This window comes from Sinocyclocheilus grahami, unplaced genomic scaffold (genome assembly GCF_001515645.1).
Source record: "Sinocyclocheilus grahami isolate Dianchi unplaced genomic scaffold, SAMN03320097.WGS_v1.1 scaffold556.1, whole genome shotgun sequence".
Lineage (NCBI taxonomy): Eukaryota > Metazoa > Chordata > Actinopteri > Cypriniformes > Cyprinidae > Sinocyclocheilus > Sinocyclocheilus grahami.
Window position 1 is genome coordinate 519,072 of NW_015505735.1, and position 19,745 is coordinate 538,816.

General features: G+C 36.8%; 1 protein-coding gene across 1 annotated transcript in view; it reads left to right on the top strand.

Annotated features, from left to right (window-relative positions):
• LOC107556168 (nesprin-1-like) overlaps nt 1-19,745 on the top strand; it is a 137,051-nt gene that overhangs the window by 2,550 nt on the left and 114,756 nt on the right. The window contains exons 2-16 of the mRNA XM_016239217.1: nt 124-185; nt 7,467-7,562; nt 8,130-8,213; nt 10,318-10,338; nt 10,762-10,854; nt 10,992-11,170; nt 11,322-11,518; nt 12,920-13,029; nt 13,278-13,316; nt 14,382-14,489; nt 15,836-15,973; nt 16,183-16,347; nt 16,536-16,648; nt 16,729-16,897; nt 17,130-17,226. Of these exons, the coding sequence (XP_016094703.1) occupies nt 124-185; nt 7,467-7,562; nt 8,130-8,213; nt 10,318-10,338; nt 10,762-10,854; nt 10,992-11,170; nt 11,322-11,518; nt 12,920-13,029; nt 13,278-13,316; nt 14,382-14,489; nt 15,836-15,973; nt 16,183-16,347; nt 16,536-16,648; nt 16,729-16,897; nt 17,130-17,226 (1,671 nt within the window). The remainder of the gene's footprint in view (nt 1-123; nt 186-7,466; nt 7,563-8,129; nt 8,214-10,317; nt 10,339-10,761; nt 10,855-10,991; nt 11,171-11,321; nt 11,519-12,919; nt 13,030-13,277; nt 13,317-14,381; nt 14,490-15,835; nt 15,974-16,182; nt 16,348-16,535; nt 16,649-16,728; nt 16,898-17,129; nt 17,227-19,745) is intronic.

A 19,745-nucleotide genomic window follows, 5' to 3' on the forward strand; every position in this document is an offset into this window, starting at 1 on the left:
TTGGTCAAAATGTACAGTAGCTATCCAACATTTTTGATGGGTCATGTAGTGTCTCATGTTTTGTTTAAGATTTCAGATCAGTTTTATTACTCAGGATTCGGATGTGTTTTGTCTTTCCTTTAGATGAGCAGGAAGCTGTGCAGAAGCGAACTTTCACAAAATGGATCAACTCTCATCTAGCAAAGGTGAGCCGAGTCATGTGTGAGGTTTCTGAACCAACATACATCCATTCATGTGTGAGAGAAAAAAAGCACCTGAAGGTTGTTATAGCCACTTCTCTCCACAGTGCAGAATTAATCTGTCACAAGACCGGTGGCACCAGTCCAGGTCCTACATGAACATACACTTTAATCTCCTCTTTAAATTACTGTGCCTCATTTTAGCAGGGTACGGTCAGTCTGCTGACAGGATTTACCTATAGACAACTATGCAACAGTACAACATTATGTAATGAAAAAGATGCTGTGTCACAGTCTTGTGTAATATTACACTTACAGTAGAACTGCTTTTGGACTTAACAGAACAGAAATGTGAAGGTTGTAATTAGTGTAAACACTAATGTAACCCACCAAGAAAATGAGGGCTAAAATTATTATTATTATTATTTTGTCATCAGAATTTTGCCACAAGTGCTATTGATTGAGCTTAACTTGTATTGAACCTGAAATATTCCTTTAAATCATTTGAATTTCTATTATCACAATAGAGACATTATTAAAAGCTTACCCAATAACCGGTGCTTGTAAAAATTTGCATAAAAAAACAGGACACAAGCATTTGACCCCATGATATGCGTGTAATAATAGTTTGATGGCTTATTGATTTGTGTGTAAAGAGTGACTGGTCAAGCCATTTTTTTTAATTAGCCACCACTCCAGATAATTCCAGTGTGATCACCAAGACTTGACTTGGTTAATCTTCTGTGACGAGGAGCAGGAAATTCATTTGAAATATCAATCTGTGGGGAATGTGTCTTGACGTGGCATTTTGTATTAGGTTGCACATCAGTGCATATCAGTGCCTCTCCAGCGTTAAATGTTAACCACAGAAGATTTGATGTTCATACACTCTCTAGCTGTTATTTATTTATCTGTTTGCTCATTACCATCTGTCATGGATATATTGGGTCTGTTGGTTAGAGTTGTCAGTGAGATTCACAGCATCAGTGTGGATCAAGACGACAGTGTTATGAATTGGTTTATGCTCTGATTATTTCTCTGACAGGAGTCCTCAAGTTTAGTGTTTCCACTTCTCTTTAAACAGCTACTGCATGGATAGATGCTTTCTGAAGGATAAACACTGTGGATTCTGTAAAGGCATAGCTTACTTTAAATTATATCAACTTTGTTTAGCCTTTCTTTTTATGTTATAGAGTTATTTTAGTATTATTTGTTTAGTATTTACAGAAATGTTTTTTTATATATACACTACCGTTCAAAGTAAATCAGTTAATGGGGTTTACTGTAAACCCCATTTAAAGTAAAAAGGGGTCAGTAAATTGTTTTCTTTATTTAAAAAAATACTTTTATTCAGCAAGGCAAGGACGTGTAAAATTGATAAAAAAAAGTGACAGTAAAGTCTTATATTGTTACAAAAGGTTTCTATTTTGAATAAATGTTTTTTTTTTTACTTTTTATTCATCAAAGAATCCTGAAAAAAGTATCACAGGTTCCAAAAAAATATTAAGCAGCAAAAACTGTTTCTAACTGATAATAAATCAGCATATTAGAATGATTTCTGAAGGATCATGTGACACTGAAGACTGGAGTAAAGATGCTGAAAATTCAGCTTTGATCACAGCAATAAATTATATTTTAAAGTATATTAAAATAGAACACTGTTATTTTAAATTGTAATAATATTTCACAAGATTACAGTTTTTTCTGTATTTTTTATCAAATAAATCCAGCCTTGATGAGCATAAGAGACTTCTTTAAAAAGTAATACAAATCTTAGTGATCCCAAACTTTTGACCGGTAGTGTATATATATAAAACAAAAACTAATAAAATGGCAAAAGCTAATTTTTTAGAAATACTATAATAGTAAACAAATAATTATATCATATATTTTATTTAGCAGTAATTTATTTTTATTTCATTTTTTTTTAGCAATTTTAGTACTTAAACTTATGTATTTCAGTTAATTGCTCAAATTTGTAATTTTATATACATTTTATTTATAATTGTTACTTTAGTTTAATTTAAATTGAGATAAATTTGTGAATAAACATTTTTTTTTAAAGTTTTTAAATAACTGCTGTGTCATGGTGTGATAGTTTATTAAAGGCAAAATTATAAAGAAAAATTGAAGCTGGATCAGATCAAGATTTTGCTTTCAGTGGACTGCATTGAAGAGAGATAGAGAAGAAAACCACCCTGCCAAATATATATTAACGTGGACCTGCAGTCCTATTGTATGAAAGAGATGTGACATGACCCTATTGCGTCAATAGAAATTAGACTTTTTTTCATGAAATGTGTGGGGAGAAAGGACAAAAATGAAGATCGTCTCATAAAAATTGCAAATAGAGAACTATTTCAACTGGTTTTACAACTGTCAGAATCAATTACATTCATTGTATCTTGTAAATCCAGATAATGTACTCAATAGCTGAACACCACCATGCCATCCCTGGCACCCGCTGTTCCCACTTCTTTGCTGTTGCCCTTTAACCTCATCTTACTGTTGAATGATGTTGCCTTGGTGACAGCACTCTCAAGTGTTTGAGGGAGGAGTTTGAGAATGCATGTGCCAGATAGGAGGAAATGTGACTCTTATATTGTTGACAGGATGATTTTAAACACAGACTGATAGACTGAGGAGAAACTGTTGGTGCAGTTCTGGTCAAAATGTCTGTCTCTAGCCCTCCACCAAATTGCTAATGCAAATCATCTGCAGTGATTTTCCAGCTCCATAATTCATAGCCCAAAGGTGTCGGATTAATTCTTCTTAGCATGTGTAAGATAACACAGAATGAGAATTACACAGCGTTTCTATCGCTCCTCTCATTCCTTTCTAGAAGTATCAATAGAGTATTAGAAGATGCGCCCACAGGTCCATGATAGATAATGAAATGTAATTAGATGTAAACAGAGTAAATTAGGTCCGTTAGTTCCTAGTTTCACTAGTGAGTGATGGAGATGTTGCATTAAAGCCTCAAAGCCTTTTGTATGTTGACTGGAAGGTTTTCATATTACTGTCATTTGCAGATTTTGCAGTATTCAGTGAAGCATTAACCTTTGAACATGTTCCTGCACTAGAGTTATGGCTGTATCTCACTCCTCATATATAGGAATATCTGCTTATTATTACCATTGTCCATGTTGATTAAATGGATCAGTAGTGATATTTATATTAAAGGTGACACTTTACAATATAATACAATAAAATACAATGTCATTTATAAAAATTCTGTCATTAATTTTCACTTTCATCTCATTTCAAATCTGTTTGATTTTTTTTTTTTTTTTTTTCAGTACAATCTTTCAAAATTTCTCCTTTTATGTTCCACATGCAAAAGCAATTCAAAGTGATTCGGAACAACATGATGGCAGAATTTTCATTTTAGGGTGAACTGTTTTTTAACTCTTGTTCTCTGTGCTCATCTTGTAAAATTGAAAAGGTGCTCCACTGCTCAGCTTTAAACCAAGATCTTGGTTCTACCCAATAATCAATTCCTACAGAACTTGATCAGCATCGCGTTAAAAGATTTACCAAAATCCTCATACTCCAAACCATTCATTAAAAGATACCATCATAGGACGCAAAGTGCCTCAGGTCTCTTTACTCATGCATGTGCTTGCCAATTTGAAGGACATCAGAGAGGCAGGACTGAAGCACTAATCTGCCTAAGAGCTTCAACTTGATTGGCCACTAGAGACAGAGAGGGGGGGGGGGGGGGGGGGGTGATTGAAAGAAAGTGAATGCGTATGAGGCCACCCTCCATTTCAATTTTGACAAATCCTCTCAGACAGGGTTAGGGCTTAATTATGGCATGCCCAATATTGAGGATGAGCTCATCTCTCATGTGTTTGACAGATAGCATGGGTGAGCAGCACACAGCAGCCACCCGGACACCCTGCTGCCTGCACCTGCTTTGTCGCTAGAGATCTATCAACACCCCATCAGGTTTCTCTCTGAATTATGAAATTCAGTAATCAGTGCCCACAGATTCACAAACTGTACCCTCAATTTAACAATCAGTGCTCACAGATTTGTAAGCAGTAACCTCAATTTTGTCATTTGTACCCACAGGTTCATAAACTGCACCCACTGCTTTCTAGACGGGTCCCTCAGTCAAGGAATCTGTGTGGTTCTTAGAAATCTTCTCATTAGTTGCTCTAGAAGAGCTCTGTACTTTCATAATAATGGCATTAGTTTTAATGTCATTTAAAAAAATTATGCTTTTGGGAATGCAGAGATGTGCTAGAGGGTCCATGGAAGGTTTGAGTGAAAAAGAAACACAAATATAAAATGTATTTTTAGGGCTGTCAACATTTACATGTTCATTTTGAGGTAGATTATAATAAAGATGAAGTTAATTGTATTATGTTAAAATTTGATATTCACTGTGCTATACGAATGATTCTGAATTTAAATATTTTTTTTCAAGGTTTGTATGTCTAACATTAACACTAATAGTGGGTAGAAAAATGTCATACTACAAAATAAATATTTTTCAAATAAAATTATTGGATAAAATATTTTGCTTTGGCTTAAATACAGTAACAAAATAAAAGTCAAAACAATAAAATAAGTGTGAACAATATGCCTCAATACTTTATCCCTTAAAGGGATAGTTCGGCCAAAAATAAAAATTCTGTCATCATTTACTCACCCTCTTGTTATAAACCTGGGACACGAGAAGATTTTTTCTTTTCTTTTCTTTTCTTTTCTTCTCAGTGAAAGTCAGTGCATTTCAATGTTGTTTGAACCCCATCTTTAAAATAAATCTATAAAATAATTCTAAATATATATTTTTGATGTTATTGCATTTAAAAACTATTTAGTAGACAAACTGCAGTTGAACCGTAAGCTGTGACCTACTCTCAACCTTAATTGGACTTGTCTCTGCCTCCTAACAGTGTCTCTCTCATCTCTGACTGATATTGAAAACAGTTCGAGTGGCCCTCAGGCATTTGTATGTTCACATGAACTTTGATTGGGTTTTTTTGGGGGTCACTCCGCTGAAAACATCAGCAGTGCTTGCCATGACAATCTATTACCATCAGTAATAACCAGACACAGATAATTCGTTTGTTAAGGCCTGCTGGTTGTGCCTTTGTGTTTTTTTTCCTCTTATTTTTCATTAGTTGCATAATTACTCAATGTGCCTCTTTTTAATGTAATATCCTATAAGGTGATTTTATCCAATTAGCTTTTGAATTATTTAGAGCTAATTAGAATATCTTAGCAATTCCTTCCCCTGCTCTCTCAAAAATGCTTCAAGAATGAATCTTTTAAAAACATCACTCACTTCCCCATTCTGCCTCTAATTAAGGTTATCCCACTGTCGTTTCTCTTGAAATTCATGTTCACTTTCACTCTTGAACTACTTTTTTTCTCTCTCTATTTTGCCGTTATTTTGAAATATAACTCCTTTACATCTCTCTCTCTGTCTCTCTCACACACACACATACACACACACTCACTTTCACAGTTTCATATTAATCTCCTCATGAATGACTTTGCCACCCGGCTGCTTTCCACTCCAAATCCCAGTCATGTGACTGCTGTCTTAAGAGAAATCCTGAATGTGTTTTCTGGGTAAAGAGGGACTGTGTGGATAGATTAGTTGAGGGGCTTCATTGGGTCAGACAGTCTGTGTCATCTCTAGAATCAGCACTTTTACTCAGGCTTTTTAGATGCTTCTTAAGCTCATGACTGTCACTGCCTGACAACACATTCACTGGGTTTAATCTATAAAGCTCATTCATACTCACGTCACAAATATGTACAGAATGCCACAACACTATCTATCTATCTATCTATCTATCTATCTATCTATCTATCTATCTATCTACTCACTTTCACAGTTTCATATTAATCTCCTCATGAATGACTTTGCCACCCGGCTGCTTTCCACTCCAAATCCCAGTCATGTGACTGCTGTCTTAAGAGAAATCCTGAATGTGTTTTCTGGGTAAAGAGGGACTGTGTGGATAGATTAGTTGAGGGGCTTCATTGGGTCAGACAGTCTGTGTCATCTCTAGAATCAGCACTTTTACTCAGGCTTTTTAGATGCTTCTTAAGCTCATGACTGTCACTGCCTGACAACACATTCACTGGGTTTAATCTATAAAGCTCATTCATACTAAATATGTAAATATGTACAGAATGCCACAACACTATCTATCTATCTATCTATCTATCTATCTATCTATCTATCTATCTATCTATCTATCTGTCTATCTGTTTTTCTGTCTGTCTGTTGTTCTAACAATGTAATGTTCTATTGTTCAATCTGTCATTCTATCTTTCAGTCTTTCTAACGTTCTTTTGTTCGATTTATCATTCTTTCATTTTATCGTTCTATCTGTCTATCGTTGTCTCTCATTCTATCATTTAATCTGTTGTTCTATCAATCATTACATTGTTCTATCTGTTGTTTCATTGTTCTAACATTCTGTCGTTCTACTTATCACTGTATCGTTCTTTCTATCTGTCTATCATTCATTCTATCTGTCAATCATTCTATCCATCTATCATTCTATCTGTCTCATTCTTTTTTATATAATGTTCTATCTATCTATCTATCTATCTATCTATCTATCTATCTATCTATCGTTTTATCATTCTATCTATCGTTTTATCTATCGTTTTATCATTCTATCTATCATTTTATCGTTCTATCTATCGTTCTATCGTTCTATCTAACGTTCTATCTATCGTTTTATCGTTCTATCTATCGTTTTATCTATCGTTTTATCATTCTATCTATCATTTTATCGTTCTATCTATCATTCTATCGTTCTATCTAACGTTCTATCATTCAATTGTTTTATCTATTGTTCTATCATTCTATCTATCTGTCTATAATTCTGTAGTTCTGTCTATCATTGTATCTATCTGTTTTTTCTATCTATCATTCTGTCGCTTTATGTAACATTCTTTCGTTCTATCTATTGTTCTATCTTTCATTTTGTCGTTCTATCTTTTGTTCTGTCTTTCGTTCTTTCAGTCATTCTATCATTCTATCGGTCTGTCATTCTAATTATCTTTCTGTTTATTGTTCTGTCTTCTATCATTCTATTGATCTATCATTCTATCATTATTTTGTTCTATCTGTAATTCTATCCATCTATCATTCAATTGTTTCATTCTATCTTTCATTCTTTCTATGGTTCTGTCCTTCTATCTGTCATTTGTTCTGTCTGTCGTTCTATCTGTCTGTCTTACATCATAGATGTCTAAATAGTTTTAAGTAAAATGTCAAATCATCACTGGATTGTTTTCCCTCCTCAGTGCAATCCTCCTTTAGTGGTCTCTGATCTCTTTGAAGATGTTAAAGATGGAGTGATGTTGCTTGCTCTTCTTGAAGTCCTGTCTGGTCACAAATTGGTAAGCTTAAATGTACTTTTGGTTGTTTTGGTATTTGATTTTCCTTTGTTATTCGAAGTTACTTAACAGCTGTACAAACTTTTACTGTATCAAGCATCATTGTCCCAGTTAGACTTACATTTCTGTAATATAGCATGAACATTGTTTTAACATTGTGATATTGTTTTAAATGATAGCAAACATGATGTAATACAAGACATATGAACAAAAACAGTGTATTCACCACACATTATTAGCACTCACATATGCGCACACACAGATGAATACCCACACGCTCAGTGAACAATCCCATAAGGCTAGTGGTGCCTCAGTTATTTGCAGTGCTGTAACAATCAATATAGCAAGTGGCACATGGCCCTTTGATTTTTTTTTTGCAATCTATTTAGTGTCATCTTTGTATTCTCTGTCTCTCTGTAACATGTATAACTATCCTGCTTGTCTGCTTTCTTGCTGTCTCTTTCTATTTTTTTCATCTTTTTTTCCCCATTCCTTGCTGGGTATTTACATTTTCCTCTGTCTATCACTGTTTTCCTTTTGTCTACTGTGCTATCTTCTCCCATCTGACAGCCATGCGAACAGGGCCGCAAGCTGAGGAGGATCCACTGGGTTGCTAACGTGGGAAGAGCGCTGAAGTTTCTGGAGGGCAAAAGGGTAAGGCTGCCTATTCCCAGAGTGCTTTGCTCAGGTGTACAGCTCCAGGTCATAACCACTCAGTCTGAAATACACAACCTCTTCCTGCTCTGCTCTGATACCGCTCTCTTGCTTTACAGCACTGTCTCATGAGAGACAAAAAGAAGGAAAACCCTGTTCTTCATTTCATGCTTAATTCTCATTCTGGACAACAAGAAATTGTTTCATTCAAATCACCAGCAAATTAAGGATTTATGGATTAATTTTTACGTACTACATGGCTCAGAATAGATATATGAGGTGATGTTGACACGTCAGACTGAAATCATTCTCTTTATTGAGGTTTAGTCCTAAGTCAACTTATTATAAATCTGTCTCTGGTGCCTCACATGTTGGGATGAGCTTCCCTCATAGAGGCTTTCTGTCTGTCTGTGGTTGCCAAAGCTGAATAAATGGACCAAATAATGTACAGTCAGTAGGGGTCTAACGGTACATGTATTCGTACCGAAAATATTTGGTACGGGTCTTTCGGTTCGGTACGCATGTGTACCGAACAAATACAGCATTGTTTTAACCACTGCACGAGTGGAACCTCATTGGTAACTTCCAGTTTTATATATTGTTACTTTTCATAAGAAACAAAGTCAATTTGTGCAAATTTTTTTAATGTGGCATGACATATTGCTGTATAAACGCCTGTATAAGCGCGAGTGAGCGTTATCATCCCTTCCTCTTTACTACTAGTTTTAACGCAAAATAAACATGAATGAACATCTGACGCCTTATGAAATCGCTCAATCAGTGTTTCAACTGTGGAAAGACGTCAATAAAACAGCTTGTAAACAAAATGTCACACAGGATTTCATTTACCTCAGGCAAGTCATCAGTGTCCGCAGCTCATTATTAGTTCACTAGAGAAATGAAGTCTAGAGAAGAGCATTTCGCAAAATAGACTATATACTCATTATATTTTACTTAACCTGTTAGTGATGTCTTAATTATTAAATGTATGCTTAAATAAATCTGTTATGAAACAAGTTATTACAGCCACTGTGTAAATAAATATATTTCAACAATAAAATGGTATAATTTAGAAATTAATAAAAACAATTAATTATGTGCAATTGACATGTTTGCATTCAGTTTTTGAAGTTAGCCTAAGTGTTGATTATTATATTTAAAAATAAATAATATTACACAATATTACTGTATTTTCAAATAAATTCCTTGGTGAGAATAAGATACCTCAAAAACATAAAAATTCTTACCAACCCTAAACTTTTGAAAGGTAGTGTATACAGTTTAATGGTCATTATACAAAAATATTTGACCACTCAATGCCGTAATGCCAAGTTCATTTTAATGTTGCTCTATTAAAATAAATTAAAGGAAGTGGTTTACTGTCATCGTCTATTATTTTATTGTAAAGCCATGGAGATTTGAAATGGGGCCCATTTTTTCCCCCTTTATAAACAGGGTATTTTTTCATATCATCTCTCTGGGGAGCAGCACATAGATATTTCATTTACTGTATAGCTGTGCTTCAGACTGTAATTATACAGCATGTCAGTGAATGAAGCTGAGCTAAGCCTCCCACTCCTGAGGTGGTCTGTCTGTCTGTGTATCTGATCTCTCAAGAAGCTGTGGATTCATTTCATAAGCTACAGTCTTTCACCATCTTATCTGTCTCTGTCATCCCTCTCTCATCTCTCTCTATTCCCTGTTGAGCACAGTAGGAGAAACCAGAGTACAGAACTGTTTTATATTATGCTGTACTGTACTTTTACATCCAATGTGGGACGCAGTATTTTAATAGTTAATGGTTAATGGTCGTTTTTTGTTTTAAGTAAGTGGATGTTATGATTGTGTGTGTGTGTATTTTTGCGTGAATTTTTCATTCTTTCAACTTGTATGTGTGGCTGGTTCTTAATCTATGTACCTTGGTGTGTTTATAACAATGGGTGCATGTGTGCAGTGCACACCTTGTCTGTCACTGAAGGGGTTTAGGTTATCTCAGAGCTGAGGTTTCTTATCACCTGTCCTTCAGTTGATGGGACACACTTTTGTTAACAGCATGTAATGACCTCTATCCTTCTTTCTCCCCTTTGTTTTGTCACCATTTCAGTCGGCCTACAGAGGATCTCCGGTTAGTGGGACCTTTCTTTTGACTTCCTATGATGTCTATGATTGACATTATCACTTTCTGAAACAGGATCTCTCCAAATGTAACCTTGAATTAAGAATTGACTTGATAAAAGTGATAGCAATATAAGCATCCTAAAAATAAAAAAAAATCTTAATTTCGTTTCAAACCTCTATAACTTGCTGTCATTCAAGGAATACAAAAAGATTTTGATCTTCTCTCTTCCATACAATGAAAGTGGATAGTGATCATTGTTAAATTAGTATAATTTATATACTATTTTAGTATGTATTAATATTTTGAATGAGCTTTTATTGTTATAATTACAGTTTTCATTTTAATGTAAATGAGTAAATGATAATACAGTTTTTAATTTTTATTTGTATTTTTATTTATTTATTATTATTAAATTTTTTTGCTTAACAGATTAAACTAGTTAACATCAACACAACAGATGTGGTAGACGGCAGACCCTCGATTGTGCTGGGGTTGATATGGACCATCATCTTATATTTCCAGGTAAAAATAATAGAGAGGAAACATTTTAAATTCCATAAATATTTCAACCATTCTTCCACAAAAATGTCTTTAAGTTTCTATAATTTCACTAAATCATAGAGTAGTTAAAAACAGTAACATTTTCAATACTTGTTCAGATAGAGGAGCTCACCAGTCACCTACCAGCACTACAACCTCAATCTAGCAGCAATTCATCAGTAGAAAGCTCCAACAGCACTGAGACCAGCAGCCCACCTGTCAAACGCAAGCCCCGCCTTTCTTTTCAGGGCGGGGCTAAGAGAGCTCTGCTCAAATGGGTCCAGACCACAGCAACAAAGTAAGAACTGTATTGTTAATACATGCCTGTGCAAGGTATTGAATGAATATATTGTTCTTTGGTCTTGTAATCCCGTTCCCCTAAGTAAAGCATATGACTGCATTCTTCCTGGCTTTTGACATAATGTACATACTTACACATGTGTTTACAGGAGATTGGGTCTGGATGTGAAGGACTTTGGCCCCAGCTGGCGCACAGGGGTAGCTTTTCATGCTGTCATCTTTGCTTTGCGACCTCATCTGGTTAATATGGAACGTGTTTGGAGGAGACCCAACAGGGATAACCTAGAAGATGCCTTCTCATTGGCTGAGAGAGAACTGGGCGTCCCACGCCTGCTTGACCCTGAAGGTGATACCAATCATTTAGAAAAACAGAATTACTTTTTAACTAAGAGAAAATATAGTGCTTCGGGTTTGCACTTTTTGGTCCAATCCATGACTAGAGATTTGATGCAGAGTCTGTTTTTGATGTTAATTCAAAAATATGCTGGCTTATACATAGTATCAGGCAGACACAGTTTGTTTCTTTGCTGTGTACTTTCAAATTGTGTTGCATGAGTCTCTAAGCGCCAAATGCTTAAATTCTAATTAGCAGCATGCCACTCACAGAGGATATGATTGATGCATTTTTAATGAAGGGGTTAAGTCTTCGACCTCCTAGACGCCATCTGAGCTTCCTCATGCTTCCTACAGGAGTCTGACAAATGAAGTTTGACATTTAAACGATTAGAGGCCCATTAGCCACGGTAAATCAAGGTACATTGTCAGCCATGGTTCTTTTGTAAAGGTAACCATCAGTGAAGCCTTTGTCAGGCTATATATAAACTTCCCGGTCCCTCTTTTTTAGACATTGCACCTGATATTAAGCACAAATGCTTAAAATTGCACAAAAGTATTAAGCAGCACAACATTTTTTAACACTGATGATAATAAAAACATCTTATCAACCCCAAACGTTTGAATGGTAGTGTAGGTTTAGCATCATGAAAGTGTATGGAAAGTGTAATATGTAGTGGAGTTTGAGACCAAACATTTAAAGCAAAGAATCAAAAAATGATGTGAAATGTTTAAGATTCTGGACTGTTTCGTGGTATCCACCTTTTTCTTCAACGCGGAAGTAAGCCTATGGGTGAGACTTCCGGTTCATTAGCCGCTATAGGTAAATAACGAGGAGAATAACAACGTGCAGTAAACGGTAAAACTGTTTGCACTACAAACCAGTGGGTTCATAATTTCAGATAATACATTAAAATAATATGATAAGACACACCAACTTTCAATATCAAGCAGCAAAACAAACTGTTTTGTTCAGCTAAAAATAGCTGGACGGAGTGGACGCAGATGAAACCGGAAGCCATACCCATATATTTTCCAAATGCCCATTTTTACGACAAGAAAAAGGTGGATAGCATTATCAAAAGTGGCAATTACCGCCTGCTGTAATTTTCAAAATACACCAAAAAACATATTGTGCATATAATCATTGAAATTTGAGTAGGTAATTTCATGGTGTGTTAAAGCTAAATGATACTGCATGGATGCACAAAAACAGGAGACAGGAGGTAAAGCTAAAAGGAAATGACTGTGACTGAAAAAATCAATTAAATCAAATTTGCCACAGAACAATGAACCACAATGAGTGGGTAAAAAATTTAGACAAAAGAGGATGACAAACCACCTTTTTTGGAAGAAAGGAAACTTTTGAATAAGGTTAGTTACTATGGGCCTCATCATGTTTAATGTGATTTAGATGTGGATGTGGATAAGCCAGACGAGAAGTCCATCATGACATATGTGGCACAGTTTCTGAAGCATCACCCAGACAGTCAAGAGACAGAGATTGGGCGGCATCAAGAGGAGGTACTATAAATATTTCTCATCCTACAACTAAACTTTAACCAGCTCTCCATTCACTGTATGTCTCATGGTCTGATGCCTAGACTCTTTACTCTGTTTGTTAAATGACCTCTATCAGCAATTTGTCTTATTTGTGGATTCACGTCTCTCTACTTACCATTTTCTTACACTATATTTCTCTCTTTATACTCCTCCCTCTGTTTTGTCCACTAATGTCTTGTTGTTTACATGCATCCCTTTTCTGTCTCAAGTTTTATCTTGCTCCTCGAGCCATTGAGGAAATGTTAGAGGTACGTTTGCGTGTGTAAACCACATTATGCCTGCTTTGACTAATCTGCCACTATTTCCACCTGCTGCTGCTGCATGTAGTTTAAAATCCTTTCAGTAGTATATTGCCTTCCTTTTCATCATGAGCAGCGCGGATGCTGTGTGGATCAGGTTTAATAATCTAGGGCATTGTACGCCTTTGATATGCCCATTATAATTTTACTCCCTTTACTATTATATTTGCATTACAACTGGGGCTTTGGGTGACATTTACATGACAATAACGACCTTTGGCTTTGCGTTGATACCGATAGCCTGATAATTAGCATTAATAACAGTCTTTAAAGAATAATAATAGTTCCTAACCAAGTTGAAGCGCTGAATTGATCCTGTCACCACCTGGTCCTTTTGTAGAAACCATTAGTTCCCTCATGCCACCGTCTGCGCGTGTTTCAAAGTCACTGCAATTCGAACCATTTTCACCTCTTTGTTATACATTTAAACTAAGACAATGTAGGTTTTAATATTCTAGGGCATTGAATGCCTGTAACATTATTCGTTTCTGGGAGGTGGGGAGGAGAACATGCGGCAGACGTTGGCAAGGTCATGATATAATCATTTTGATGACCCAAAGGCATTGCCTCGTGGAGGATGCCAAAAAGTATGATGAGCACCAGAAGAATAGGCTTAATTTCATTAGAATTAGCTGAACACTGCTCTCACTTTCTTGTTCTTGTTCCTAATTCATAATAGGGAGGGTAAATGTGTGTAAAATGATTAGTATCTCCCCCGCAGAGCTGATCTCTTGCTCCCCCGTGGAGAGGTTTGGGGCAGATCCACACAATGGCGAAAGAAGAACTCTGCAAACAGCAGGAGCACAAAGTCTGTCTTGGATTTATAAATGTGGCATTAGTGATGCATGTTTGAACTGCAAAATTGTATTGGGTTGGGGGTTTAAAGTGCATCAAATTATTTTAGGTAAAGAAATGATGAGTGTAGAGCTCCCCAAGGGCCTTAAATCTGTGCAAATGTTTGCTTTTTGACATTTCTACAGTCCTAACTTACGCGGCGCTCTTTTTTTCTCTCAGAGGGAGCAGCGTAAGACACTGAGGGAGCTGAAAGCGTGGGCAGATCAGTTGGAGAGAGATTGTGCTCAAGCCCAGAGGAATGGAGGAAGTCCCGCTGTGCAGTACCAGGTGAGCTCAGGGTCTCAGTCAGAACCTGTAGGGCTGGCAGTGTTATGTATCACTTATGATATCAATTGGATGCCTGAGTAAAACTTATTGAGTGGTCAAACGGCCACTGTTAATACTGATATACAAGAAAGCAGTGTCGCTGTTATACTGAAATACTGATATACAGTATGGTTCAAAAGTCTAGACTGTTAGTAAAAATGCTTATATTTTTTATGTAATTTAATACAACTGTTTTCATTATAAATCATGTTATAAATAGCTGGAAGTTGACTAACATGAAATTCAGATTTTCTTACAAATGACTCTTTCTTGCAAAGAAGAAATTACTCTTATGAACCGAATCAGACTCATTCAGTCAGCAAATTGTTTAGAGCCATTACTAAGTTTACAAATATATACCTCACTAAAATGCAAATCATTTTTTGGTTATGTCTGAACTGAAGTGCTTTTGAATAACTATCTATATCAAGCTATGCTGTACTTTATTAACTAAGTTTATAAAATAATAAGAATTGTTTCTTAAGCATCATATCAGCATATTAGTATGATTTCTGAAGGATCGTGTGACCTGAAGACTGGAGTAATGACTGCTTGAATTCAGCTTTGCAGTCACAAGAATAAATTTTTTTCAGATAGAAAACAATTGTTAAATTGTGATATAATTTTACAATATTGGTGTTTTACTTGTTTGAAAAAGATGAAAACGGTTTGTTGACCCCAAACTTTTAACCAGTAGTATATGTTGTCAGTCATGATTTGAGATTTGAAATTTTCACTGTGGTCTCAGATTTTGGACACCACTGTGTGTATACTCATCATAATATGACAATGTGTAAGAAAAATGGAAAAATGTGAAACATATGGTAGATCCCAGACAAAACACTGGTTGCTTAAAACTCAGCACACTCCCACATACGCATGCAGACAATGCTAATATACATTAGAGCTGAGAGTTCTCGTTGCTCTCATAATCATGGGCACTACACACCAGTGAGCGGCGTCTGTTGCTTTTTGTAGCGCCCACGGACATGTTTCATATTCAGAAGAACCAGAGCTCTAGCAGGGACCGCACGGGTAGAGAGAAAGTGGAAAATTGGAGCCCATTATTGCATGAATACATGCATGTACAATTTGGCTGTTTAAATTATTTTTCAGCTTTTGGCATGTCTCTCTTTCTCTCTTTCTCTTGCTTTGTCGTTTTTTGGACATGCTGTGTTATCTTGCTGTCTTTCTCCTATTAGCATTACATCGGACGTTATTTGAATATTCAGAAATTCAGTAATTCAATTTCCTGTAGTTCTCTCTTTCTTTCTTTCTTTCACTCACTCTCTCTCTCTTTCTCTCAGACATTCAAGCGCTATCGTGTACAGTTTGAGGTGCAGAGAAGACAAGTGGAAACAGGCATCCAGTCCAGGCAGAAGGATGGCAAGCTGACTGCAGATCAGGCTCTGGTCAAACAGGCCTGGGAGAGACTGTCTGCAAGGGTCAGATGCACCATAGATTTTTATTATTTTATATGAAGCTAATTATTATACATAGTCTAGCCCTAATCCTAGTCCTAGATACTTTATTTATGAATCATTGAATAAGTTTTACCTTTGAGGATATTCACAGATTTAGTCAAAATAAAAGTCCACAAAAGTTGTTGTATTTTTTTTTTGTGACAATTTATGTGGTATTTTTCTTGCTGCAGCTTTTGGATTGGCATCTACAGCTGGATAGTGGTTTGCCTCATCCTCTGGGCGAAGTCGGAGTGTGGTTACATCAAGCAGAGAAGATCCTACGAGAAGAGCTGTTCCCTCAGCAAGCCCATGATGAGCCCGCCAAAGCCATTCACAAAAAGCAACTACATGACCAGGTAAAACAGGATGAGGAATCTGTGTTTGTTTGGATGAATGTGTATAGTGTAATGGAGAATGGATGAATGAGAATCCATTCATGAGTTTTACCAAAACTACCAAAACCTTCACATTCGTCCTTTAACATGAATCCTGAATGAAACATGAATGAAAAATTAGTTTTACATTTATCTGTTTTGTTGTGCAGGAGATCTTAAGGCTTCTTGAAAGACATAAGCAGACCTTGCAGTTAATACACAGAGACAGATGTGTTAATAATGTCCCCATTCCCACAGAACAACTGCAAGATATGGCAGAAAGGTAAACATCATAACAGATAACCTCAAAAATGAATAAAGAGATATTATATTATTAACCTGTTTTTATTTAACTGCTTTCAGATTAAACTACATATCTACCTCCTTCCACGTTCACTTGAGCAAACTGGAATTCTGGGAGTCAAAATACTCTATGCTGGCATTTTTGACACTATCCGAGTCCAAGCTAAAATCCTGGATCATTAAATATGACCGACTGGAATCAATGGAGCTTTTGCTACGAAGCTATGGTGTAAGTTTACAAGCCAGAGGGATTCTATAAAAGTTTTTTTTTTGTTCATTCTTCTCTCAGCTCCTCCATTGCCCAACCATACAAATAAGTTCATACGTTTTCATACATAGTGATGCCCATTCTATCACATTTAGTAGAACCTGAGATATGTTAAAGATGCTTATTTCTGTATGCTTTGACTCAGCAGTTAAATTATCTGATATTTACTTTTGTTCATTCTCTGCTTCTCTAGTCTTTTGTGGAGGGGCAGCAGTTCTTTGAGAAATATGAATCCAGCCACCAGGCTCTTATAAACGCTGCTGAGCTCTACATTAAAGCAGACAGCTCAGGTATGCTTCATATGCTAAATAATTATGTGTTTTATACGCATGTACTGTATGCTCGTGGTTCTGCTAAATCAATGTTTCTCAACCCTGGTCCTGAGCGCCCCCCAACACTGCACATTTTGTATGTCTCCCTTTTCTGACACCCATTTCAGGTCCTGGAGTTTCTTTTAATGAGCTAATGAGTTGAATCAGGTGTGTTTGATTAGGGAGACACACAAAATGTGCAGTGCTGGGGGGTGCCCAGGACCAGGGTTGAGAAACACTGTGCTAAATGGTAGTTTGGTAACAGCACTACAACTTTTAGCAATGATTTTGCAGGTTTATCCTGGTTTCACTGTGCACTTATTTATTTTTCTCATCACTTTATATGAAAATCACCAAATAAAGCAAAATATGTTTTTCTGAATTATAGAAGAAGGCACACAAGATTTTTGTACCAGGCCCCATGAATTTTAGCGGTAGTGGCGGCCTTGGGGAATCAAACATATATATTTGTAATGTACAAATCAGATCATGGCTGTGCAGATAAAGGCACAGTTTCTTTTTTAGAGAAAATGCTTCACATTTCACCATCTCAGTGTCCAGAGGGTAGAATGGAAGCAGCTCACCTCGTTTCACCCTCAGTGAGTTTAATCCTTGTGGACTCAGTAGTCAATCAGTCTGTGCCTGTAGCATCTTCCTGCTGTTTCTGTCTCTCTCTCTCTGTGTTTCATTCTTGCTCTTTTCCTTTTGGTTTTTCTTTTTCCTTCTACGCTCATGTCCCTCTCCTCGGGCCACTGGTAAATGAGGTTTTCCCAGGCACAGAGCTCAAAAGGGAATTCCAGTCCATTATTGCAGATACTGTATTCTAATTGGGTTTCTCTGGGCAATAGACTGCCAACATGTTGCTTTGTTCGTGCCTAAGGCAATCTCAGCATAGAGGTGGTCTTTGTGTTATATATCTGAAGTGTGATTGGAAGATCACAAAATACATATCCCAGAAGCCAATCACATCTTATCCTTGTGATTTAGAGCAGTGGTTCTCAACTGGTGGGTCGCAACACTAAATTGGGTCATGGGTCTGTTCTAAAAGCATCTCAGACAGGAGATTTTTTTAACTAAAATTACTAAAACATATGAAATCTCAAAATATAAAAACAAAAGCTAATTTAATTTATTAATAAATACTGTAATAGCATATACTATAAAAAATACTAGAATAACACTGTATATTATCGCTGCAATGCTGATAGATAGTATAGTCCAGGTGATATGTGAAAATAATGTTAACTTTTTCATAAAAGCATGAAACTTGGTACACTTGTATAGTTTGCGGCCCTAAACATTTTCATAAATGGAGCATTTGCAAAATCACCTCGTGGTTGCCATGGTGACCATTTTACTTTCCGCCATAACCAAATTATGTATTTTGTGTCATATCTGTTACGTATTCCGGTCCATGAACTTCCGTCTGCCAGCCATCAGAGGTCACCCTTTCCATTTCATTGACTCTCGCACTACACACTGTTGCATATCACCCCGGACTACATATCCCATCATTCATTACACTGATTGCACACAGCACTGATTGCACACAGCTGTTTCATATCACTCACTCACTATTTAACACTCAATCTCACTCCTTTCTAACTGCAGAGTACTGTATGCGCTTATCGCCAGCAGTGATAGCTACTTTACAGAGCCCTCGTTATCTTCCCAGTCCTAGCCTAGTCTTGCCCTGTCTGTTTTCTTGGTTTTTGATCTTTGCCTGTGTACCTGGATTTATCCCTCTAGTCTTGCCCTGTTGTATTCCGTTTGCCGTTGACTGACCCTCGCTTGTTTACCAGATTGCCCTTGTCTTCTCTATACCTGTTTGCCATTGTTCGACCCTGCCTGTGTTTCTGACCTCTTCTGCTTTAAATAAAAGGTTGCACATGGATCCGCACGTCTCACGTCTTGTCAGCCCCGTAACAGAATACTCGGCCATACAAGGACCCAGCAGCTTCTCTGAGGAACATTGGCCAGGTATGGACACGGCAAGGATTTTGTTAGCCCTTACACAGGGCCCGCGATCACTGGAGAACTATGTTCATGAATTTTTATCCATAGCACATTATGCCAATCTACCAGACTGTCTTCTGATAGAGTTTTTTTGTGATGGCCTGAATCAACCTCTACGATCTGAGCTTAGACGTGAGGGTCCGCGTTCATCACTGAGTTGTTTTTTTGGACTTTGCTTTGTTGACTGTTGGCTCTCTATTCACTGTGGGTATCGCAGAGGAACGCGACCCCGCACTCACTCCTGTAATGGCCCCCGCACTAGATTACGCTCACAAAATGGCGGCGACAGATGAGCCTGATCACAAAATGGCGGACACAACAGCGCCCCATCAAGTCACAGTTGATCGTCATGAGTCAAGTCAAGTCACGGCCGATCTTCAAAAGTCAAGTAAAGTCACAGTTGATCGTCATGAGTCTAGTCCAATCACAGCTGATATTCATGAGTCTAGTCAAGTCACAACTGATCGTCATGAGTCAGGTCT